The 24861-nt window shown below is 39.8% G+C and overlaps 2 protein-coding genes across 4 annotated transcripts in view; both read right to left on the bottom strand.

Moving 5' to 3' along the window:
• Positions 1–11826, bottom strand: part of LOC146480909 (adenylate cyclase type 3-like) — a 30654-nt gene extending 18828 nt beyond the window's left edge. The window contains exons 1-6 of the mRNA XM_085109242.1: positions 10800–11826; positions 3105–3254; positions 2593–2723; positions 1269–1380; positions 931–1055; positions 187–348 (exon numbers count right to left, since the gene is read on the bottom strand). Coding sequence (XP_084965368.1) covers positions 187–348; positions 931–1055; positions 1269–1380; positions 2593–2723; positions 3105–3254; positions 10800–11621 — 1502 coding nt within the window. The 5' untranslated portion in view covers positions 11622–11826. The remainder of the gene's footprint in view (positions 1–186; positions 349–930; positions 1056–1268; positions 1381–2592; positions 2724–3104; positions 3255–10799) is intronic.
• Positions 11827–19284: 7458 nt separating this feature from the next.
• LOC146480908 (uncharacterized) overlaps positions 19285–24861 on the bottom strand; it is a 42335-nt gene continuing 36758 nt past the window's right edge. For all 3 annotated transcript variants that reach the window (XM_085109245.1, XM_085109244.1, XM_085109243.1), the window contains exons 14-21: positions 24683–24759; positions 24533–24577; positions 22645–22744; positions 21658–21773; positions 21260–21352; positions 21124–21157; positions 20404–20474; positions 19285–19806 (exon numbers count right to left, since the gene is read on the bottom strand). In XM_085109245.1, coding sequence (XP_084965371.1) covers positions 19569–19806; positions 20404–20474; positions 21124–21157; positions 21260–21352; positions 21658–21773; positions 22645–22744; positions 24533–24577; positions 24683–24759 — 774 coding nt within the window. In that variant the 3' untranslated portion in view covers positions 19285–19568. The remainder of the gene's footprint in view (positions 19807–20403; positions 20475–21123; positions 21158–21259; positions 21353–21657; positions 21774–22644; positions 22745–24532; positions 24578–24682; positions 24760–24861) is intronic.

The raw sequence follows: 24861 nt of genomic DNA, 5'->3' as shown, positions 1-24861 counted from the left end.
AGCCGAGAGAAAATAACAAATGAAAAAACTGTATTTTCGTTATTCCACTCGCAGCTTTGCTGCTTGCATCTTCGCAAAACGTTCACCTTCGCCTAACAACTTCCCGCCAGCTAAGCAGGCAGCAGGCTAACCGCTGGATTTTGATTCGACACTTCAAGTAAATCGATTCATTTTCTTTCAACTAACCCTGGTATGCCTCCAGACTCCATGCTATTGGCCAGCGTGACGTCATTTGACCACGCATCAAATTGCCATTTGATCTTGCCCAGGACCCCCGCGAGCACAGAGCCAGTATGGATTCCAACGCGCATGTCCAGTGTTTTCACCCCTGTTTGTCTGCGTACTTTGCTGTAATAGAAGAACAAAAGTTACCCTTTTAATGGCAGAAAGAATAAAGACTACTGTTTGATCGTTTTCGTTTGAATGGTCTCACATTAGGCCTTCATTAACAATGTCAAAAGTTTCAACCATCTTAGGTAGCATAATAAACTGAGAACATGAAATTGCTATAGTCTTTCGTGTAGCTTTTATCTGAATAGTCACCCTTTAGGATTTCGTCCACGTACTTAAAGGGTTGAACCACCGTTGTACAGCATAATAAACAGCACCACAGGAAAGCACATAGTGTTCAATAGATTTCGGTTTCGATGGCTCACTAAAGGAGTTCTTCACCAAAGTATATTTTGATATATTGTAACCCTCTTCCTGGAAGTGCTAGAAAGCGGTGTCAGTTGCCGTAGTTACAACGTTACTATATGAAAGAAATGTGATGGTATATTTCCAGCCTGGTAAATGAATGAGAATGATGATTATTCTAGAAAGTGACGATGGAAACTCGGATTTCTTTTTTCCGAGTATGCCTGCGTCACTTTCTAGAATAATCATCATTCTCAACGTTACTATAGTTACATCGTTGCTATAGTTACTCACGCAATGTGTTTTATCATATCACGACCCATCTCGACAGCGCATTGCGCATGCTCCTTGCTGTCGTCCAGACCCGCGATGCAATAGTAACAATCTCCAAGAATTTTAATTCTTTGACAACCGTATTTCTGCAAAGAAAAATAACGAATATTGATTGAATAGTGAAGATAAAGTTACCTTCTTATAGGAATTTAACGCGAATTTTAAAAATTCGTTAGCATGTGGTTCGATATCTTGAGGGCTTTTCTTAGCAATCTTTTACATGCAACTTCATTAATCCGAATAAAATGAGTACTATCTAGCTAAAACATTGTTGTTTATCGTACATGTTGGTTACTCACCGTCCCAATCTTGTCAAAATTGGCAAACAACTCATTCAGAGTAATAATTAATTCCTCTGCAGTGCACTTGGACGAGAGTTCAGTAAATCCAACAATGTCAGCAAACAAAATACTGAAAAGAAAAGAATAGCTATGACCTAATGCACACAAAATACTATTACAGCCAGTTTCATTACGTTCTCGATTATTCGTTTATTTTTTTTTAATTGAAGAACGAGCCCTGGGCTACGACAACGTCTAACCGTTTGTAATGGGGACTTTATACAACTACGACGGCAACGCCAACGAAAACGTCACTTGAAAATAAAAGTTCGTGTTACTTGTACTACTTTGCGCTTATTCCAATGCGTTCAACTTCTACAATGTGGCTGAACTATGCAGTAACAGAACTGATGGGAACGGTCTTCAAGTTAGCACAGAGAATAAAATTTACTGTCATGTGCTCATGCTCTCCATAAAACCTTGAATTTGGGCATTTCACGTTGTTGTTTAGCCGAAGATGGCGACGAAATGTATCAAAATTTGTAATGTACGTTCACAGCATTGTTTAGCTTATTAAGCTTTTTTTATTGACGTTTTCGTCGCCATCGGTGTCGTGCTTTCGTAAAGTCCCTAATGTTATGCCAAAAGAAGCATCTGTTTCAGCTGGTAATTGAAGACACCGAGCGCTGGTTCTACGTGGAGCCGTACAATCGGCCTTGTAAACCGCTGACGCTCTACAAACAGAGCTACGTAACGAGGTAGCGATATTCCAGGGTTCCACTGAGAATTATTAAAATCGCGATCATTGGATAATGCAATTCCAGCGTTTTGATTGGCTTGGCGGTCATGGTATATTAGCCATTATACCATGCGCGAGAAATAGCGGCCAATAGATTGTTTTCTGTCTGTTCTTGCAAAGCGAAATCAGTAAGATCTAGCAACATTGATTAATTATTTTTAATAAAAAAAATTATTCCACTCGTGCTTGTTAGATATCGTATGGTTATAGCTAACTTGGTGCTACGCGCCTTGTTGGCTCAGATCTATCATCTCATATCCAACGCGCGCTCGTGGATTGTAACTATGGACGCGTCTTTTTGTGCTCTTCCGGAATGAGATAGGGCCAAATGTCAATAATTAGAATGGCTGGAACATAAAAGAAAAACACTTGTTCGGTTTGTACTTTCTGCTTCAAGGAGCAGAATTACTGGGGTGGCATTCCGACGATTCTAAAATGAGAATAGGCAACAAAAACGCGCCAAAATGTCATTCTAAGTATTCTTATTCTAGAATGGGTCCCAAAAAACGTCACGGTGTACTTGATAAGCCAAGCATTTTTCACCTGCACTCCTCATGCCTCTTCACGAAGAGTTTGTTGAACTCTCCATGTTTTAGAAACGTGCCGTCCGCTTCAATGTCATTAACCATTTCTGTAGCCACATGTTTGGGAAGGACTGAGTGAAGAAGGCGCCTCTGTAAACGGGAACAAACAAAAATGTCGCTTACACACCTTTAACAGTTACGGAAAGAGCTAGAGGAAAAAGATGTGACGGGCGTGCAGCGCATGATTCGCGCCCTAATGGGCCCTTTCCAGCAAACGGTTACATGGCACAGAATCCACCCTCCCCGGCCTCTAAGGAGCGTTCGGGAGCAAAAATAGAAGGACGCATTTGAAGGCTAATCTTTCCTCTGCCAATCACCCCCCCCCCCCCCCCCCTACCGTCCCCCATTCAACGTTGAAAGACTTCAAGTTGTTTGCTCGCGAGAAGCATAGGGAGGGGAGAGACGTAGAAAAAAGCTGGTGTTACCGAGACTAATGGGGCAGACGTCAGATGAATAAACAATCGAACAAACCTGTTTAAGATTCTCTGATTCTAAAGTGAGTTTGACTTCCAAAGACTGCCTCGTTTCCAGAACCGACCGTCTTTGCTTTCTGTCCGCTATGTGAAAGTCTATTGCACCGAGAATATTGCTGCACACAAAGAGCAGAATATTTGCACCCATCTGAAAATAAGAAAAGGAAAGTGCATGTTAATTATACTGCCAAACTTAAAGTAAAACCACCTTGTACAGCATAATAAACAGCACCACAGGAAAGTACTGCTCAGTAGCTTTCATTTGAATGGTCACACTTTAGGATTTCATCCACAAACTAGAAAGTTAGAACCACCTTGTACAGCATAATATTTAACAGCACCACAGGAGAAAAGTGTTTAGTAGCTTTCATTTATAAGGAAACACTTAATGATTCCATCTGCAAACTAAAAGTAAGACCCTTTCATCATTTGAATGGTCACCTTGAGAATTTTATCCGCTCGAAAGTTTATCCAAAGAAAGACGTTGGTGAAAAAAAACACATCGAGTAGTGCCACCAATATTCGCTTGAGACACCAAACTTGGTAATTTCTTCTACTGAAATTAAAAATTAAAACCACACTTCAAACGAATCCTGCTGAGACCTTGCAATGTGAGCGCTAATGAACATCAAGTTGGTATAAAAAAAAAACTGCAACCGTTGATTTGTGGCCCGCTGTATTCAGAGTATATTATTACAGAATGTTAAACAGTTAAAGGGGAAGTATCACGCAAATTTGCTGTCGTTTGGAAACTCAAAAAACGTTTGTCTGTTAGCAGAAACAAAGAAATAATTGTCAAGTTTGTTATAAATTATCATCCCAGTGCAATAAAACTGTCGATTAGTGCCTCTGGCCAGAGACATAGTAGGCCGGTATGGATTGAAACTTGAAAAATGTTGGGCTAATGTTTTTCAAGTTCTCGCATTTTTGTTTCCAAAATGCGCTAGACTGAACAGATCACGAGTTGTTCGTTTCAAGAATTGAGTTGATTTCTTTTGTCTCGTCATTCTAGAATTATTTGGCAACTGATTGAAGGTCTTATTTCATAATTTTTAGTAAAAGATACCAAAAACCCCATGATACTTCCCCTTTAAAAATGCTCAATAGGCGATTTTCAAGATTACGTTATTTACTGCAACTACCAAAATCTTCTTTGTTACTTCTTTCTTATTTAAATTTTGTAGTCCCAGTGAAGGGTTCTGGCAGCTGTGGTAAGTGACGCCATCGTGAAAATGGCTCATTGTTTTTCACGTTATTTCGTTCGCGCGAAACGGTTTCTGAATTTTTGGGTGATATAAATGCGGAGTTCTAAAGAGTTAGAACTTGCGCGTGTTTAATTCCTTGCTTTTTATTAAGAAAATAACGTACAAAAACTGAGGTCAAACGCTAAGGGAAAAAAACAGCAAGCAGGCAAACATTATGGAACAGTTCCTTTTACTGCGCCGCGGGAACAAGGGCTCCAAAATCCGCGCTGTTGCATGCACAGTTTAGAAGACTTTCAGTGCCCTGCGCTAAACACATTAAATAAGGTAATTTATTTATTTATTTATTTATTTATTTATTTATTTGAAGAAAACAGGGTGAATCGATGGATTATCTAGAAGCGAAAACTATTCCCCCTTCTGACCATGCAGTAGCAGTAAGTATTGAAAGCTAACTAGATGAACATTAGACATTTCCTAAAATGTTTTAGTCCTGGTTTTACTGAAAATCAGGTTAAAAGAGGGATACTACAACATAACTTTCATGTGATAAACGCACGTTTGACCAATGAATGGAAGTGGGGGAGGGGAGTAACTAGCAGTCCCGTACACATACACCCCCCCCCCCCCCCCCAATTTCTCAAAAACTACACAGGAAGACCAAGCGTTAGGTTTGAGTTCTCCTTCGTCGAGCGTAATAGCTTTAAGAAAGACATTGAGCTCAATAGTTCCTACTCCAGTTCGCTGACCAGGGGGATTTCTCAAACATGTGGCATAACAAAAAGCATTGGTTTTTTTGATAATTAAAACACCAACATTACTACGAATCATAGCCGAAGAGATGTTAAAAGTCAAAAAGCCGGTTTTAAATTTCCACCGAAATGCCAGGTGCATATTTGCGACTGCAAATAATGCATCTCACGACAATAATTATCAGGAAATTTTAATTTTAATTTCCCAAAGCTCACCGAAAGGTCCTCTTCGTATTGAAAATGTTATTTGTTTTCAACTTTTAAAAATGCGTCAGTGGCATTCAAACGGAGCGGAAATGGCATCCTATAAATTTTAAATTAGGTGAAACGTGATGAATTTGCATTTCAATTTAACGTAAATGATGTCAAAACGATTAAAGGAAATACTTCTTTTTGTATGAGAACGGCACAATGCAAACAGTGTTTGATATGTGTAATTAACGAGATTAGGGTATGTTGGACATCGACATTATTTTCTCTTGACATAGAGGAAGTAAATGGTGAATACATACTGAACAACATTGATGTAATGAGCAACCTCATAAATCCCACTCAGCGGATCAAATATATTAGACCAAGAATTATTTTTTGTCTAAGATGCTCCATTTGATAAAGTTCTCCTCGCTTTGCACTTTCCGTGCATACGTAAGAAAACGCCCGTTAGCGATGCCACGTGTGGATTTGATTACTTCTGATTGGCTCAAAAATCAGCATGCCTGTTCTGATTGGTCGAGTCCCCCGTCCTATCTATGTTCCACCCTTTTCCTTGCGTTTCCCGAAAATCGTGTAAAACTGGTCTTACAGGCTTTTGCTTGTTTATTTGTTCTATTTTAGTATTGTAGTCAGCCCGAGTCTTCTCTACGATTTAAATTATAACAGCATTGAACAACAACCAACAATTTGAATACCACAGCAATGAGGGCAGCAATTGAACAATGCAGGCCAATAGTGCTATCACAAGCAACCTTACGTAATCAGTCAAACGCATCAACTTGTGAGAATTTTTCAGGTGGATCTAATCTTTTTAACGAAGGCCTTTGTGCAGAGATACACTCATAAATATTCAACCAAGGTGCTCAAGGGATTTAGGGAGCGTCTTTTATGTTATTCTCGATTTTGGACCAGAATACCTTAAAATCTTGAACAAATTTCTTCAAAACTGTTGAAAGTATGTGAGATACTTTCTTACTTTACTTAAAATGTTGAGATTTGTTCAGATGCGTGGCAATTTAAATAGCGTGCGTTTCTCTGTACTGTATTCTTAATCTCTTTTTCGAATACACGGGATATTTTGCACAGAAAGCGTTCTCTAAATACACTGTCAAACTCTGAGCAAACGTTAATTATTGGAGCAGGAAATTCGAGACAGGTTCATAACAGGAAGTCATCCCAGTCAATATATATTTATAGATTTCCTTCCATATTTTATTAAAATAAATTTTCAGAAATTAGACTGGTTTCATGTGACTGTGGAGACGACAGCTTAAAATGTACTCGTGGTCGAAAGCGTGTTGGTTTGCCGCGCCCGGCGACAATAAAAGGTGACTTTCAGTTCAGATCACAGAAAGGTGTTGATGAACTCTTGTACGGCTGCTTTTTGTCATGAACAAGAAGGTGCTTAAATCAATGGATGCCTAAAATTTTGATAAACAGATGTGACAATTCAAATGAAAGCAGATAATGAGCGACACCTTCTAATGGATGTTTGGTTTATCAACAGAGTCGATAACTTAAGGTAAATTGGCCACAGTAAAGAGATTCGAGTGCTGACATTTTGACCGCGTTAGCCATTCGTTAGAGCGAATCCGCACGCAGAATTTGAAGCCTCTGACTCGTTTGATTCTGTGCGGTATGAAATCTAAATTGATCCACTGTAATGGCAGCTTCTAAGCCGCACTTTCATGTGGTGGTGTTGTTTGTTTTTCGCACTGTATACTGTATGAATTAACCAGTTTAAGCGTCGAAGAGGGACGATTTTGCATGTTTTAAGCTAGCCTTTGGCTCTTTAAAATGAGGAAATGAAAGTAGAAACAAAAACGCGCAAAGAAATTTGGAAATAAACGTTGTTATCGTTCAATTACTTCTCAATTTTCAGAAAAAAGGCCTCAGAATTGGATTCGCTTCTCAGTGATAGCGAATAATTTTGTTTCGTCTCGTCTTGAACAGATGCCTTGCACTACTTAAAGTTCTTGTGCCCGTTTATTGCTCAGTAAAGCTGTGGCGTACAACTTAGAACTTTGTTGGGTGGTAATATGTGTACTGAGTGACTTGTTGTTGTTGAGTTTGAACTCAGTATAGTTTAAAAAAAATTCGTTTTGCAAATTATCGAGTAACAAAACGCACCACAGGAAAGCGCTACTCAAAAGCTTTCATTTGAATGATCACACTTAAGGATTTCATCCACAGACTCAAATGCTAGGACCACTTTGTACAGCATAATAAACAGCACCACAGGAAAGTACTGCTCAGTAGCTTTCATTTGAATAGTCACACTTTAGGATTTCATCATCAGACTCAAAAGTTAGAACCACCTTGTACAGCATAATAAACAGCACCACAGGAAAGTACTGCTCAGTAGCTTTCATTTGAATGATCACACTTAAGGATTTCATCCACAGACTCAAACGCTAGGACCACTTTGTACAGCATAATAAACAGCACCACAGGAAAGTACTGCTCAGTAGCTTTCATTTGAATAGTCACACTTTAGGATTTCATCATCAGACTCAAAAGTTAGAACCACCTTGTACAGCATAATAAACAGCACCACAGGAAAGTACTGCTCAGTAGCTTTTATTTGAATGGTCACACTTTAGGATTTCACCCACAGACTCAAACGCTAGAACCACCTTGTACGGCATAATAAACAGCACCACAGGAAAGTACTGCTCAGTAGCTTTTATTTGAATGGTCACACTTTAGGATTTCACCCACAGACTCAAACGCTAGAACCACCTTGTACAGCATAATAAACAGCACCACAGGAAAGTACTGCTCAGTAGCTTTCATTTGAATGGTCACACTTGAGGATTTCAAAAGTTAAGAACCATCTCTTCATTCACTCATTCATCATCGATAGTGGTGTCATAACACCTTAAACTATACTTAGGTTAAGAACCACCTTGTACAACCTAATGTGCCGCTCTATACAGGAAAGCACTGCTCAGTAGCTTCCATTTAAATGGTCAAAATTTAGGTTTTACCCAGGAACTGAAAAGTTCAAAGAGAATACTTGAACCCTGTACCGCGTAATAAACCTTATCGCTAAAAGGATCCGCTCGTGGCTCGCGATTTGCAAGGTCGCTCCTTCGTTTCACCTATGGCCTAGGCAAAAATTAAGAGCCACAATAAAGTGCTTGCGCGAACCGTCAAAAGACGTGAGGTTTGGAAGTTTTCCCCGTCGGAAAGGGCGATTTTGAAAACAACGAGTCTCGAAAATTGTGCTGTTAAATTTGTAATGCAGTTTAATTAATGCCAAAAAGGACAACTTTTTCCATAGAAACGCATGAAGCTCCAATATTCGATAGAAATCACAAAATAAACCTTCACAGAATCAGAATGTCAACTAAAGGAAAGAAATTTTCCTGATAAATTAAAAACGAAATTAGATAAATAAACATGTTAGTGAAAAAATCATTGTTTAGCTGCAACACATATTAGATGGTATCTTTTTCAGAGGTTTTCAAACATCGAAGCAGATCCCCGAAGACCAAAAAGCCAATAAGCTCGCCAAAACATGAAGTAAGACTGAGAGATGTTGCAAAAAAATCGGAAACTAAATTGAATGAAATGAATTTTTTGGGGAAAACCGTTTGTCCTTACATTTTCCAATTCTTTTCAACACAAGATTGTTTGTTGGGATACAAATCTTTCGATCAAACAAGAGAAAATGGTCACACCGCGCTTAGCATAACCGTCAACACGGCAGTCCACAATTGTAAGGACCCGAAAAAAAGTTGTATGCTAGTTGCTGGTAATTTTTACAAAGAAATGCCCGCGCGGTTCTGGGGTCTTTAGGCGCCCACGAGTCGTATATATGAACGGCCTTGCGGGATGTACACAAGATTTCGTTTACCGGAGCACATATTACGTAAGGAGCTGTAGACCGGAGCGAGCCAAAAAGCAGAACTCTGGTACAAAAATCATGCCATAAATAAGGTTTTCATGAATTAATGACGACTATAAAAGATATATGAAGTCTGTATGAGTTTTCGTGCTGCTGCCGTGTATACCGTTCATGCAGCTTTGTGCTTATTTCGATTATCTGCCACTAAAAACACAAAAACAACATTAAAGGTTTGTTCTGTTGTCATCGATTGTTTTGTCTATTGCGAAATCATTAATTATACTACTATAATTACATCATTATCAAAACTTGAATGGAGCCACGCGATTGGTTAATTTTTCTCTGACGTAAACAAGATGCAATGACGAAGGATTGTGTTTACGATCACCAGTCATTTGAATGTCATGGGAAAATTAAAAAAAAAAATGCATTTTCAATGTGGAGCAAATGTTTCTCTCTTTAAACTAACTTCATAGTGTACCTATATATAAAATTATGTTGTAACTTACGACTGAGTCAAAAATACAAAATTAATCAAGTCGCTCGAAAATATTTCTGCTGATTTTTATAGCCGGTTAAGAATAGAATAACCTATTCAAGCTTGTTTTGAAGGCAAAATCAATTGTTCTACATTTTTTACTTTGTCGGTGATATGCGGGTACATTCAAGTGCGTTCGATACCAATTTGTTGGCAAAATGTCGAAGCAATGAAAAAAAAAGGAAATATAAAGTTTCTAACATACGCGACTGAGAATTAGATTCCGATTTTGTCTGTCGCTATATAATTACCAGATCCATGCGCTTTTGCATAATAAACGTAGCAGTATTGGTGACACGAAGTCTGCCAGGATGAAGAAAAACGTGTATTTTCCGGTGAAACACTGAGGAAGGAAGAGGGAAAAAAAACAGCTGAAGTCTGGCTTAAAAAAAAAAAAAAGAACTCCCGCGGTGAATGGACGTTAAAGCTTCGTAATCATCCGGAGCATGTTCCACTTATTTGTACCAATAAAACTGTTGAAACAATATCACTCGCTAGACAGATTTTCTTCCCTTTATAAATAAGGCCTGCTTTGAATGAGTGCATCATAGATATTACGCGAAGAACGTTCTTCATAAGCTTATTTTGCTTTTCTTCGAACGCGTAGCAACAGCGATAACATGGCGATAACAGTAAACGACCACTGGAGAGTTTGCGGGGTAATGTTTAATTTCCTCGCAGAGCGAAACACGTTAACACATCGCATATATTTCACGCTGGTAGCGACAAAAACAATTACAAGGAAAGCTTTTACTGAGCAGTTTTAAAAAGCCAAAGGTTAGAGGACACAATACATCCGCTTAGATGTTTAAGCCGGAGAAAGTTCATTGGAGACAAAATCTACATATTTGGGAACATTGATAATCATTTTACAATTGACGTAAAATGTAAACGGTTAAACCTTTATGGTGTGTTTAGAATTTAAGTTCCAGATACTTCAATGCAGCTTTTGAGAGGAGGAAAGCCTTCTCTTCTTAAAAGGAAAAAATCGAAAATTCTGGCTGCCACTGAAATTCAACCTCTAAAACTAAGGCTTCTGTGATAATGAAAACTCCGGAAATGTTTTAGTCTTGTTGAACATGTTGTTTAAGATACTGAATCATACGAGTTATTATGAACAGGACAAGATACTTACCTGTCGGCCAAAATATTCCCGATTTTGCTTGGCAAAAATGCTTGTAATAACGATGTGCCCCGTTGCTGTAAGTAGTGCGAGAGCAGTGCACAAAGGCAAACTGGTTGGTAACATGACATTAGAAATAAACATGAAAAACACGAACATTCCCACTGAATCGCTCGGAACCAACGGGTCATAACCAACAGCTAGATCAACTTGTAGCTGGAAAAACACACTAAACCACACAATATATGGCAGCCAGGAGAAGATTCTTTTTGGGAAAAGCTTCAGAAAGTAGACAATTATAAGACAAAGATTGAGCGCGCAGAACGTGCATGTGATAATAAGTCGGTTGACTTGCGTCGGGTTTGTTTTTTCGAAAACCGCTGAGTACATCGCGATGAGGCATAGGTTGACCACAAAATCCAGTAAAATTATGTACAGGATCCTGTCCAGTTTTTGACGGCAGTAGTAACGCTGATAAATCGCTTCAAGCTGGCGAGACGTAAATTCTACTTTGAAACACGAAGGCAAACACAAGAGTTTTCGCATTGATGAGAATAGGAACCGCATTTTACTGGCTTGCGTATCATTTCGTGGATTGTCTTTCGCAAACGCAACTTTAACATTTGAGGTACTAATCTTTGTTGATTGCGAAACACTCCTATCGAGCCGATTTGGAGTATTTTGTGCGCTTATCGTCTGTATAGAAGTTTCTCCGGAGCTTTCACCCTCCTGAACGATGTCAATGTTTTTGCTAGCGTTTTCGTAACTTTTAACATCGTCACTCCATTTCACTATCGATGGTGATACTCTTGCTGGTCCGAGAGTTTTCTTCATCTCGCATAAACTTTAAATCTCGAGCAGAGTTTCTATCATTAACGGCTTTTACCACAAATTTAGTCCCGGTGCGGTAGATTTCGGTTATCGCCGCATCTTCTCATATGCTTCAATTATTTCAGTTTACTCAACACAGCTCCTCGCCGCTGTTTTATGTAAATTGGCAAGAAAATCCTCAAAGCGGTATGATTGGCTATCATGACAATGCACTTTGCTGAAAATAAAGAACATTTACACAATCAACCCACCTGCGGACTCATATCGCTTGCGGAGCGCTCTCAGAGTGAACTAACTGAAATAAGCAAAAAGCCAATTCGCGCTTTTCGATTAATATCACAACGTAAAATGTATGAAATTCAGTCTCTGCACTTGTCTGAACGACTCGTGTAAACTATACTCGCTTTAATTGAGACATTTGTGCGGGCAATATTGGAGGTCACTCAGGTTAAAAGTCATTTTAATTTCAACATAGGCTTTTAAAATCGATACAAATTTGCGAAACTATACCCGGGCTTGTTCACTGTTTTTGATCGCGAGAATAATGCAAATTCACCAAGACACTTAGCCATCTTTGAGCGGTTTCCTTTCAGTCTAGAGGGAAAGATTCTCGAAATTTTGAGAATCCAAAAGGATCAGAAGTTTCCGCAGCGACATAGCAAAAAAGTGCGTTTTACAGGACAAATAATTTCTAAGGTTCAGGCAGTGGTAGCGTATGTCCGTCCACGAAAAATTTAATTGAACCATTTGACTTTCCATCTTCAAATATCGAGTTTTAATTTTGTATTTTGCAACAGCGAGAGCTTTGTAAGGGATTAACAGTAAACTTACACCAGCCCTTGAAATCTTCCCAACGTAGTCTTTTGTCTTAAAGCTCTCTGGTCTCATCTAAAAAACAGATGAGTACAATTTCCTCCAGATGCAAGAAAGCACAAATTTAAAGTGACTGTTGGCTTTGTTTGTAGTATATTGTTATTAACAAACCAGGAAAACTTCACACCCCAAATTACCGCTCAACAATGAGCATTTTAACGCATTTTCAAACTGTATTTCATTTAGGTGCCTTTTTATCGGGTAAAGAAGATTTACAAAAAAGAGAAAAGTAAGTGATTTTACTTGAACTCATTTTATCAATTTTAGCATATTCATTTGCTATGACAATCTTCCTAATTATTTGTATTTTTAGCACGAAAATGAAAAGCTATATGTTTTGGCGCTAATTAAAGGTCCAAAAAGTGATTCGTTGATTCGCATTTGCATGAAGACCTTTCGGTCGTCATGACAACAGACGATGAAAAACACACTGACACTTCGTAAAGCTCTGTAGTACAGTGCTGGCGCAACGCTCGCCAAGCTATAAATGATGCCTTAAAATTTATTAAAGCAGAGCGAGATATGAGGATATGAAAACTTATCAGAGGTACAAAGGAAGATGACACAGAACAAACGAACACATAGATAGACGATAACACACGCCAAAATGTTCAACAACTTACAAAACTTAAAAAGCCTTTCTCTGACTCCCCATGTATCGATGCACCTGCTTGCCTTGAGTTGTGGCGTTGTAGCTCCCGCTTTTAGCTGATAATTATGTGAATGCTACCGGCGTAATTATATAATTTGTAACGACGCTTGCCACAGCTCTATTTTTGCTTTCGGTATGAAAATGATTGTTTTGACATTGTGTTTTCAAACAGCGACAGACATCCTTGACAAATGGTGTCTCAGGTGAATAAAAAATTCACAAATGTCTTCCCTGAAAAATTAATCAAACTGACGGCTCCACAGTTTCCGTTCTGAACAAGTTCCTTTATTGATTCTTAAGTTTATTGGCTGATAAAGCGACGACTATTTGCAGGGGAGGGGAAGGCGGGCATGTACGATTAGCTAAAACGGAGTTAGAGTAAAGTAGTTTTGGTCATTTTAGACCGAAATAGCGTCTTATTTGGACCACTACCGATCTCTCCTGTTACGAGTTAAAAAAGAAGGAAAAAAATTGTCTGGAGTTAGTAGAAAATACTGCATGCATGAAAAATAATTTTAACATCCTGTCTGAAATAGGTTGGGCTCTTGAACGCTGGGCCGGAAAAACTCAGGGTCGCCCCCTCCGAGTAGTCTTTTGTCGGATTATGAATATTTTATTCCGTCGCTTGCTTGCTCGCCTGTAGACACATGATTGAAAACATCTAAGTCTAGAAAAAAACTCCACCAGGCCCCGCTAATTCAAAGAGCAGAAAAATTGATCCAGTGAATAGATCGCTATCCAAAAATACTGCCCAAGTATGGTCATGGCGCACTGAATATTCGTCGTCGGTACACAACAGATATCCTGCGGCACATAAGTTGTTTCGGGTAGAGAAATGGCTGAAAATGAGAAAAATGTCAGCTTTCTACAATAAAACTGAGCTTTTTTTTTTAATTAATGTGTTGAATAATAAAACAATGATCCTGCTCAGTCTTCCAGAATATTTCCTGATTTAAGCCAAGTCGGCCTACGGCCTCGTCGGTTAAGTATCATGCGATATTCCGCGCGATTTCGCAGGATAATTGTTAAATATCCTCTAGATAGCGATTTATCCGCTGGATAAATTAAACTTATCCACCCTTTGAACAACTTGGGCCAGAGGCCAAGAAAAAAAGTATAATTTTCAGGGTATAGTGGGCAGCGTTCGCTTTAAACAAATGTTTTTCTTTCTCCAATACTCCCGACATCCCGTATGGCACATCTGCTTTATTAATTTGTCTGTTGGCAAGTTGCATATGCATATCGTGTCGTCTGCTTCATGTTCCACACATTATTTTTGGTCTTATCTCGATACTATGATCCTCTCTGACTCAGAAATGCTAGAAAACAATTAACTGCAAAGATAATTCTTATTCAAAAGTTCGTCGTTATAATGCATATTGATCTGAAGGATGACACTTCGTATTCTTGTTTTTTTCAATGACTTGGCTAGAAAGTAAACTTTATTATTTGCATGAGACATTCAATGCAAACATGTTTAGCATAAAAAAGAAACTGCTATGCCAGAAGATTTAATGTTCTGCAACCAATTGTTGTAATAGGTTTCCTATTTTCGATAAAAAGGATCGCAATTTGAAGCGCAATAAGGAAAAACGATCACCTTTGTTTGAAGTAATTGTTGCACTCATTCTTACCCATTTCGTTTTTCACAAGTAAATAATTACACAGCTGTCGTAGGATTCATCAAAAGAAAAAGAGCAAATTGTGGCCTGAAATAACAGATCGTATTTCTCTCGGTACTTTGCTTTCCGCGGGAAAAAAAAAACCTCATTAGGATGGTGCTTTATCGATACAAAGTAATCGATTCGACGACAGTCGGATATCGCTGCGAAAGTAATGAATACTTTGCGACTTTTTTTTCCGAAATGACTGGAACTTTTAAGAACATTGTCCCGGGGTGCTTACAACTTAGGAGCTGTTTACATGGAGGGAGGGAGATACCAGAAGGCAAACAACTTTTCGTTTGGTTTCATGTAGAAATTTCGGTCGGGATGGTTACCAAGTGGAAAAGGAAAAGAAGAAAAAGCAGCTGAACGGTCGGCCGCCGGCATGTTTGTTTTTAGTGTCTATAGTACAAGGACCTTCCAAGCGAAGGTAGCTAACACAGCGCTAGGATCTTTCTATCCTCTCAGCCAGGAAGATCCTATCGCTAGAAGCAAGTACAACTTTTTGCATGTAAACTGAATAGAGAAGACATATGGCGCTAGGATGATCCGCTTTCTAGGATTTTCCTATTGTTAGTATCTTCCTCCCTTCATGTAAACATAGCCTTACGCAAATCACCCAGCTGAAAATTGCAGGCGTAGTGAATCAATCATTAGGGCGCGGGTTTGTTTTCTAAGGATTCTGGGTAGATTTTGGTCCCAGGCCCTTGAGTCCAAACACGCTGCATTCGTTTGGCCACCTCTTTCAACACTGCGCAACATCGTCCAACAATGTTGGATGATGTTGCAATTGTTTGGCCGGGCTTTTAGTAATAGGAAACTTAGCACCGACAACGGGGAACGCTACAAAACAATAGGTTTAATGAGCAAAAACAATCGCCCTGCACGTGCGTTTTAAAATTGGTACATTTCTTTGCCGTCGCCGCTGCTAAAGTTCCGTAAGGCCCGGTTCATACGTCGAACTTTACATGAGCCGAACCTAATACCTATTAAGGTCGACCCAAATAATTAAGATCGGCAGTTGATTCAGACGTCGAACCTAACTGAAGTCGAACTTAATTAAAGCTCAAGTGAGAAAGTAGATTTTCGTGGTCAGCGGCTGTTGTTTTTACTCAACAAGATTCAAAATGGCGGGACAGATGAATTCTGACATGAAAGAGCTTGTTTGGTAAAATAATGAAGACAGGCCAAACACGGCTCATACTGGTCGAAAATGACCTTCAAAGCTAATTTGCTTTTACGAGTACGTCTTTCAAAGGTCTCTCCTTTCTGTACGAAAGTAAGGAAGGGTCTTTGTAGATCCCCCTTAGCAGAGGCTGATTTTCTATCAAGTGTCATTTACTAGGAGCCATAATCAGGGATGGAGACCGTAACGAGATGCCATTTTGACTTGTGGGCTTGTCCCCATGTGTTGTACCAAAAAATCTATTTTTAGAAAAAAATTGCACCATACGCGCGTGCGCACACGCGTGTAAACGGCCAGGATCGCGCGTGGAGAAATTGAAATTTTTTTCTACCCGTTCAAAATGGCGTCCAAGTTTTAAAATTCTGCCAGGGAATATCTCCTCAGTGCCCACATTTAAGGAATTAGACTCTCACAAAGAAAAGGTAACAATTGAAAGAAAGACGGGAAAAGTTGAAATAAGCGGCCTATTGATCACATGACTCTCACAGTAAAGTCAAAAAGGCGCCAAAACGGTGGCGCTGCGTGCGTTGCTACTGTTGAATGAATGAAAAAAGCTTACACTACGGACATGTACTCAGACAGGTAAGGACTTTTTTATCTTTAGTGAATTTTTTCTCAGCTGCTTTCCGTGTCACATATAAGGTAGTAGCCCCACGCAAATTTGCGTGTATTCATGCGGGTCTACGACAGGGGGAGGGGGGGAGCGATTTTTTCTAAAAATAGGTTATTTTGGTACAACTAACGGGGACGCGTGGACCCCACGCTTACGGTCTCCATCCCTGATTATGGCTCCTGTATTTACTCATCTGAACTGTTTTAGGTTAGGCGCAGAAGGGCGATATTCCATAACAAACCTCAAAATGTTTTTGCGGGTTTTTAGTTTGTTTTGTAGTGCCGACATTCTTTCCCGGAGGTTGACTTCTGAAAGAGTTTTATTTATAAGGTTATCGAGGTAACCTCTGTTGCGTAATCTCTGTTTGAATGGAGTAATGTTTTCTTCAAATGTTGTTTTTGAAGATTTTGTTCTGAGAAGTCTTGACGCTTTGCCTTTGATATAGGATATAGCCTGTATTGGAAAGTTTCTGTCGGTTTGAAGTGCGTGAGCACTTCAAGAATAGATATTTTTTTTAATCTTTCGCATCTCAGAAAAGTATATTCAGTTGTTTCGAAACAAGAAGAACAAGCACATTCCTCTTCTCCCGCCATCTTGTTGAAAATGAAGTCCTTTGCGCACATGCCAAGTTGATGGAATGCACAGACCTCTGGGATAGATATAATTTATATAATTTATACGTAATGTATGCATTTGGTTCGGCACATGAAAAGTTCGACGTCTGAATCGAAGTCGAACTTTTGCCGTTCTATTCGACTGGCGCAGTCGAATAGAACGGCGGGTCGACCCAAATACAAATCTGTCGATCCTAACTGATTCATACGTCGATCTTTACATGCGCCGAACCGAATGATTAGGTTCGGCTCATGTAAAGTTCGACGTATGAACCGGGCCTAATAGGGAGCTTAAGAAACGACGACGGCAACGGCAACGAAAACGTCACCCGAAAATATATCTTTATTTCATTTGTGCTACTACGCGATTATTTCAACTCGCTCGACTTTTACAAAAATAGCCAACTATCCAGGAACCAAATTGGTAGGAGTGGCGTACAACTTAGGAAAGAAAATGAAAAAATTCACCGTCGTGCGTTCACGTTCTCCACAAAACCTTAAATGTGGTAATTTCACGTTAGGGGGCTTCACACTAGAGCTTGTAAGTATAATCTAAGTGCACTTGAAACCTACTTTGAGTGTGAAGGGGTAAAACCTACCAACTTGAACTTTACTTAGTGACCATGGAAGCTTTCGCAGTTCAAAGAAGCCGAAGTACGCCGCCAAGTATGGCCAACACCACACTTGAGAACGTACTTGACCAATAGGGAAAGGGAAACCAATTGAAAGCCACGTCCTGCGGTGCCAGGACAGATAAACATTTTGCCGTGAACTAAAATTAATTAAAAAAAAAAAAAATCAAAATGGATGGTTGGAGGTTTGTGGACGCCATGGAACAGTCTTTTTTGTAAGTAAACATAAAAAAGAAGGAAAAGCCGATTTAAACTTACGATCTTAATTGAATTTCATCTTTACGGACAGCCTGAACCATCGATTTTCAGTTCAGAAGATGTCGCCTGTTCTTTTGTTTTGTCGCCAAGTACTCGTAAACAATGAAGTACCTATGCATTTCCTGTATGTTAAAACTCTCTGAGTTAAAATTAAAGACAAAATAAAGAGTAAACAACAAAAAACGTTTTTCCGTTGTAAAGGCTTCATGATTTTCTGGCGAGCAGTCGCATTTCTGATTTTACCGCGAACGATGATTGACAGCTTGTGCTTCAAGTGTATACTTTGTCACCAGGTGTGAAGCCAAGTTTTCTAAAGTGCGACTTGAGATTTTCAAGTGCACTTGAATCAAGTGCTTACTTGAAACTAACTTAGCTTGTAGTGTGAAGCCAACAGTTGTTGTTTTTGAGAGGACGGCAACGAAATTTACCAAAATGTAAAACGCACGTGCAGAGCGATTGTTTTTGCTCATTAAACCTATTGTTTTGCGGCGTTGTCGTTGCCGTCGTCGCTGCTTAAGCTCCCTAAAGTTCCAAATATCAAGGCTTGGTGAGTTCATCAGTCAAGAATCAAAGACTCAAATGATTGCCGAATTTTTTTTATTCCGCTGATTCGGTCCTTTGCATGTCATGTCATTAAATTAAGCTAATAACTGAGATTTATAAATAGTACTAATTTCGACCTAGTGTGTAAGACACAAGGCTCGCTGCTAATGCAGGCAATGTTCTGTAGAACAAAACTTTTTCACCGCAAAAAATTCAGGCGCGAAAAGAGGAGACGTTTTTAAGATGGCATTTTTCTGAAGTTTTCTTATCACATTCATAAAAACTAAAAACAAACGAATCCTGTGTGTGCTTACCATGAGAGAAAATACCTCGTGCACTAATAAAACAGCTTACGCAAAATAAAAACACGACTTTTCTGCTGCAAATATAAGCGAAATTAAGAGTAAAAGTTATGGGAAAGATGTTTACGGAGGTAGTCTGTCGTTACATCTATTGAAACTACTTAAAGGAAACGAAAATGTTGAGCAGAATAGAGAGGTATCACGCCAAACGAAACAGTAAAGAGAAGCAAAAAATTTCTACAAAACTTTCTGCATGAAAAACTCACGAACAATTTTTATGGGATAGGGCTTTTCGTAAGAATTTTCCCATTACATCCATTAAAATTTAAGCTTAAATAAAGAAATTTTCTGTTGTGCTGCGCGACAGCAAAGAAGATATTCACGCACGGAGAGAAGCTGTAGTCACATCATAAGAAAAATCTTTGTCTAGTTGAAGCTCGCGCACATGTTTCGTTTGCCCTCCTTACGTTCCTTTTCCAAAGCGCAAACAAAACTGTAGGCATCCAAATACAGCCTAATTGATGACGACGTTTCGCTGTTTCACTGCTCCGCCTTCATCCTAACACAGGTGTCTGTATCACCCTTACTCTTAGCCTTCTGAGGTGCGCCTGTTTCATGATATAACACAGTTTGCCGCCTGCATGTCGTCCATCTGCGTTTCGTCCAGTGGGCTACCGGCAGCCAAGGCGGCTCCAGGAATCCTTGAACCGTATTCACCATTTACGGATGGCTTTTGATCACGCGCTGACGCACGAATGCTGTCTTGTGGACTGAAACTGGGAGATGCTTTGTTAACAACCTTTGATTTCTCATGCAGCTGCCTTTTCATTTCTTCTAGCTCCTTTCGTAAACTGTTAAATCAAAGAAAACAACAAAAAAATACAATTGCTTCGAAAAACAATGACTTACTTAGTTTACTTAGCCTGTAACAAGCTCCCCATGAGAGAGAATTTCTTCCTTGCGCTTGGTGTCGGTTACATGCATTTTCTTGGAGTTCTGATTGGTTCATTGCGCTGTTTATACATGTTGTGATTGGTCAGAGTTATTACATTGCTTTTGGTTTTACGAGACTCAATGGCTGATTAATATCCGTAAGGAGAAGAAGTGCGTCGCACTCAAGAACGTGGAGGAGTGCTAAGGAATAAATGTTCCGTATTTTGCGTTCTGATGTTAAGGGGACGAATTTCTCAATATTTGAGGGCTAAACCTACGGAGAGTATTAATTACGAAGGGGTAAAGGAGGCAAGCTGACAAGATACTTTAGTAAACACAGCCGCGACAGATCCTTTCTCTCACAGCTATGCACTTACTTGAGCTAACGCTCAATGAATTTGGCCTTTCGATAAGACATTCCTAGTTAGTGATTTGTGTATTCGTCGACATTCTAATGCAGACAGACAACATTAGGTCCTGATTGCTTAAGGAGCAAGATAAAAAAATATGCCTACCTGTTCATTTCGCTGTTGTATAGATCCTCTTGCTCTTTTATTGTCTTCTCGCGTACTTCTTGTGTTGTAAACTGTTAAGGTATTAAGACAGAGGTTTCAAGTTCAGCTGCTTAGCATTTGAATACAGTAGTTAAACTGATCTCACACGGTTATTTAATCCATTCATGTAGGCGTGGCGTTTGATTCCATTAACTTACATTGCGCAACCTTACTGCGCAAGTACGCATACTTTCTTACGTCCTTAACCCCCCCCCCCCCCCCCCCAATTTTGAAATTATTGCTATCATCATCATCATCATGATGATGATGATGATGATCATCATCATCATCATCAACACCACCACAACCACCACTACTGGTAATTTCTCTAGTCACTTCATTCTGGGTATCCTGTAACGGACTAGCAGCCCATCCCGGCAGAGGGAGTGCCGTAGTAATATTCCAAGTCACTTCGTGCTGGATACCCTGTGATGGACAAGCATCCCATCCTACTTCAAGATACTTCGTGCTCCGTGCAGTCAAACGTCTAATTTATTTTTACCGGGGATTTAGCTGCTGTCCGCATTATCGGGGTACTCGTAATACCGAGGTGTCCGCAAGGCGAGAGTTGACTGTACACTCAACTCTCGCCTTGCCGCAATAAAGGGACTTGACGGTATTTATAAGTTAAAACGATGATAATGGTGATGATTAAAAAGACCAATAAAACAGATACCACACCTCTTCGTTTCTACTCTTGTGACGAAAGAAGCACCTGAAAGAAACACATAAGATTGTTAACTTGTTAAGATTGTTAAGTTTACAGTTTGGAAATGACGAAATAACACTAAACAAGACCATTCAAAGAAATTCATACTTTCCGTTAGGAGTCATGTACACCAGACCGGGACAATTAACAATTCGAATCTCCACCACAAAACGGTCTTCCAGTTGAACCCCGGAGGTGGGACTAAAAACAAAAAAAGCAAAAGCACAACGATTAACAGGTTAAGTCGCACACCTTATTTTATTTTATTTTATTTCATTCAGCTATGCCATGCGGAAAAAAACACATTTACAAAAAAGACAAACTTACAAATTTCAAACGAATGTTTGGTTTATCAACAGAATCGATACCTAAAGGTAAATTGGCCACGGTAAAGAGATTCGAGTGCTGACGTTTCGACCGTTAGCCCTTCGTCACAGCTTACAAGGCAATTGGAAACTGCTCTGTTCTATGCAGCCAACAGAGCTAAGCCTTGGTTTTGATCTTACCTTTTGCTGTTCACACTTCTCAACACTGGTATAAAATGAATCTCATAAGTGTGATGCTTCACTGATGGGTTGAATCGATCCATTATATCATCCACACCAAGCCGTAACTGATCGCGCTGAAATAAAACAATAATATACTGATGGGGTAAGACAAAGGGGCACAGGTGACGCTCATGGTCTAGCTCAACTCTTTATTCTCTTATAGATAAAGAACGAACAAACAGCACTACAGGAAAGTACTGCTCAGTAGCTTTCATTTGAATGGTCACACTTTAGGATTTCATCCACAGACTCAAAAGTTAGAATCACCTTGTACAGCATATTAAACAGCACCACAGGAAAACACTGCTCAGTAGCTTTCATTTGAATGGTCACTCGAAAGTTAGAACCACCTTGTACAACATTCAAGACCACATAGTGCTGGGAAGGGAGGGGGGGGGGGGGGGTTGGAAAAGGACAAAAGGAAACATTTCTGTGATGTCTGCCTGTTTTTGTTAGGAGAAAGGAAGAAGCAAGCCCACACTTTGCGTTTGTCTCAACTTGTTCTGTTCAGGATTTTAGCTTTGCCAATGCTGTACCAGAGTTGCTCTACAGTCATTCAAAATTATGCCACATGGAGACCGTCCATTCATACGCTTTCATTGTCAACCGAGTCGGAAAGAGGCCTGTTACTTGCCTGGTATCTGTGCAGCTTTCCCCCAGGCCCTCACGATCAATTCGTTTTGGTGACGTAACTGAGCGAACAACTGATTTTCGCTCAGGTCATGTGACCCGAAACGGATTGACTGAGACGAAAGACAGAGAGAGGCCTAGCACTAGTACTATTGTTTGTAAATTAAGACTGTAACTTTTTCAATTGTAGATTATTGTTATTACTTTTATTGTAAACCCTTACAAATGAGGTATTAATAAATACTCTATTATCTATCTTAACCACCTATCCATCTATCTAGAAACTAGACAAGCCTGTTCCTACTGGTCGCTTACCTGTTTTCTGTCAATTCTCAGACCCGCCACAACGCCATCATGACGAATTCCAAGATAAACTGTACCGCATTTACCACTGTTTAGAAAGGCACATATCGACCTAAAGGAGGCATAAAACAAATCTTGTCTGTTACTCTGTACTATAACTGATCTGCATGTAGTGGTAGGACAAAATACATCACCTGATACAAACTTGGAGACTGCTGCAGATTTTTTCAAGTTCCTTCAGAACTGTCGACCAATCAAACCATCCTTCTTCAAAGGGCTCACTGACGGGGGGGAGGGGAGGGTTCGGGGCCATGCTTCCCTGGGAAATTTCGAAATCTAAGTCGTTTGAAATGGCTGGAAGTACATCTAAAATTGTCAAGAATGCTGTATACAATCCTTTTCAAACAATCCGATTCTTCAAAGATATAGATGTTTCGTTACGTGTTGTAAGAGCAACAAGGCAAAGTTTATTGGGTTCTATTTGGGGCTGTTAAGAATTGTGAGCTTATAACAATTGTATGTTTGGGTCATTGTGGAACGAAGCAACGTCTTCAATCTCCTTCAAGCAAAAAAAGATCCCTGACCAGTCGCGCTAGTTGCCGGATTTACCAGAATAAGTTTCCAGATATAATTTCATTACACATGTTCTTCTCGGGTTCAGACAACTCCTTGATTTTTTTAAACATGTATCTTTCTAAGTGTCCAAAAATGTGGGGCTGTGCGGTCCCTACTTCAATGGGGAGTTTAACAAGCTACTATAGCGACGAGAACGTCACAAAAGAGCAATGAGAAAAACAATAATGAGAAAAACAATGGCCCTGCACGTGCGTTGGTACATTTCTTTGCCAAACTCGGCCAAACAACCATTTAAAATGGCAAATTTCAAGGTTTTGTGGAGAACGTGACGGTGAATTTTTCATTCTTTGTCTCATCTTGAACGCCATTCCCACCTGTTCTGTTACTGGATAGTTCGGCCACATTGTGCAAGTTGAACAAATTGGAATAATCGCAAAGCAATACAAGTAACGCGAATTTAAGCCCAGTTTACACGACAAGGGTTTTGGGCCCGACACTCCTAAATTTGGCACGCGGGCCAGTTTTTTTGGCCCGCCGCTGTCCCGTTTACACTACAAAATTTGGCACATCTAGTTTCGAGATGGGCACGCCTAAAATAAGAAACGGCACCCCAAATTTCTGAATTCGCCAGCAGTTAAACCCCTTTTTGGCGAACCCTTCATGGTGTACAATCTGGATCGAGTTTGACAAAATGGCGGACGCGGCACAGCGCGCAATTCAACTAGCAATCGTCTGTTTTTGAAGAAGCGAAGGGCTAAAAGGGCTCGAACGATTGAAGAAAAACGTTCGTGTTTTCTGCATACATATAACAAGCAACGTAGGTATTATTTGGGGGAACTTTTGCTTGCCTGCATTAATCAGCCGCGCTCGAGATCTATTTGGATGAACCCACGAGAAGCTACTGGGTTTGAAATAGTTACCGATACGTTCAACGACGATCTATTAAGGCCGACGTTGCCTCCACAGACCAGGTTTTTCCATGGTTTTTTCCAGACACAGAGGCGTCCGACCTTTCAGACGACGCCATTTTGTTTGTTGAAGAACATATGCGCACGTGCGACTGAATTTGGGCACGCGGGCCCATTTTTTGGTGGGCCGAGACTACCTCGCCAGGCGGTCTCGGCCCGCCTAAGTTTTGGGCACGCGGGCCGATGAACTTTGCTTTTATACGGCAAAAATAGGAGTGCCGTGCCATAAATTATTGGCCCGCGTGCCAAAATTTAGGAGTGCCAGGCCCAAAAACCTTGTCGTGTAAACCGGGTTTTAAATTTTCAACTGTGATGTTTTCATTGGCGTTGCCGTCGTCCCCAATGACAAATCTTACCTTGCCACTGGTCTTGTGGACAAATTGTTAACATTCGTCTGAGGTCTGCAATAAACGAATGTAAAATGTGCAAAAAAGTATTGTAAATGTACATTACAAAGAGAGAATTAAGTACAAACTTAGGTTTATATACTTTTACTGAGGGTTTACCTGAAATCGTGTAGGTCATCTTCATTAAACGGCACATGATATCCTTGAGTGTAGTATTTTTCTCTATCAACATCCGCCTACAAAAGCAAAAGTTGTACATAGTTTGACACCTTGCTTCATTTCAGTTCACTGTCACAGAGATTTTGCTGTATTTTCGCCAAATACTTCACAAAGAATCC

The sequence above is a fragment of the Pavona decussata genome, unplaced genomic scaffold, assembly GCF_977016875.1.
Source record: "Pavona decussata unplaced genomic scaffold, jaPavDecu1.1 SCAFFOLD_52, whole genome shotgun sequence".
Lineage (NCBI taxonomy): Eukaryota > Metazoa > Cnidaria > Anthozoa > Scleractinia > Agariciidae > Pavona > Pavona decussata.
Note: the sequence above shows the minus strand (reverse complement) of the source record. Positions and strands in the feature narration are given on the sequence as shown.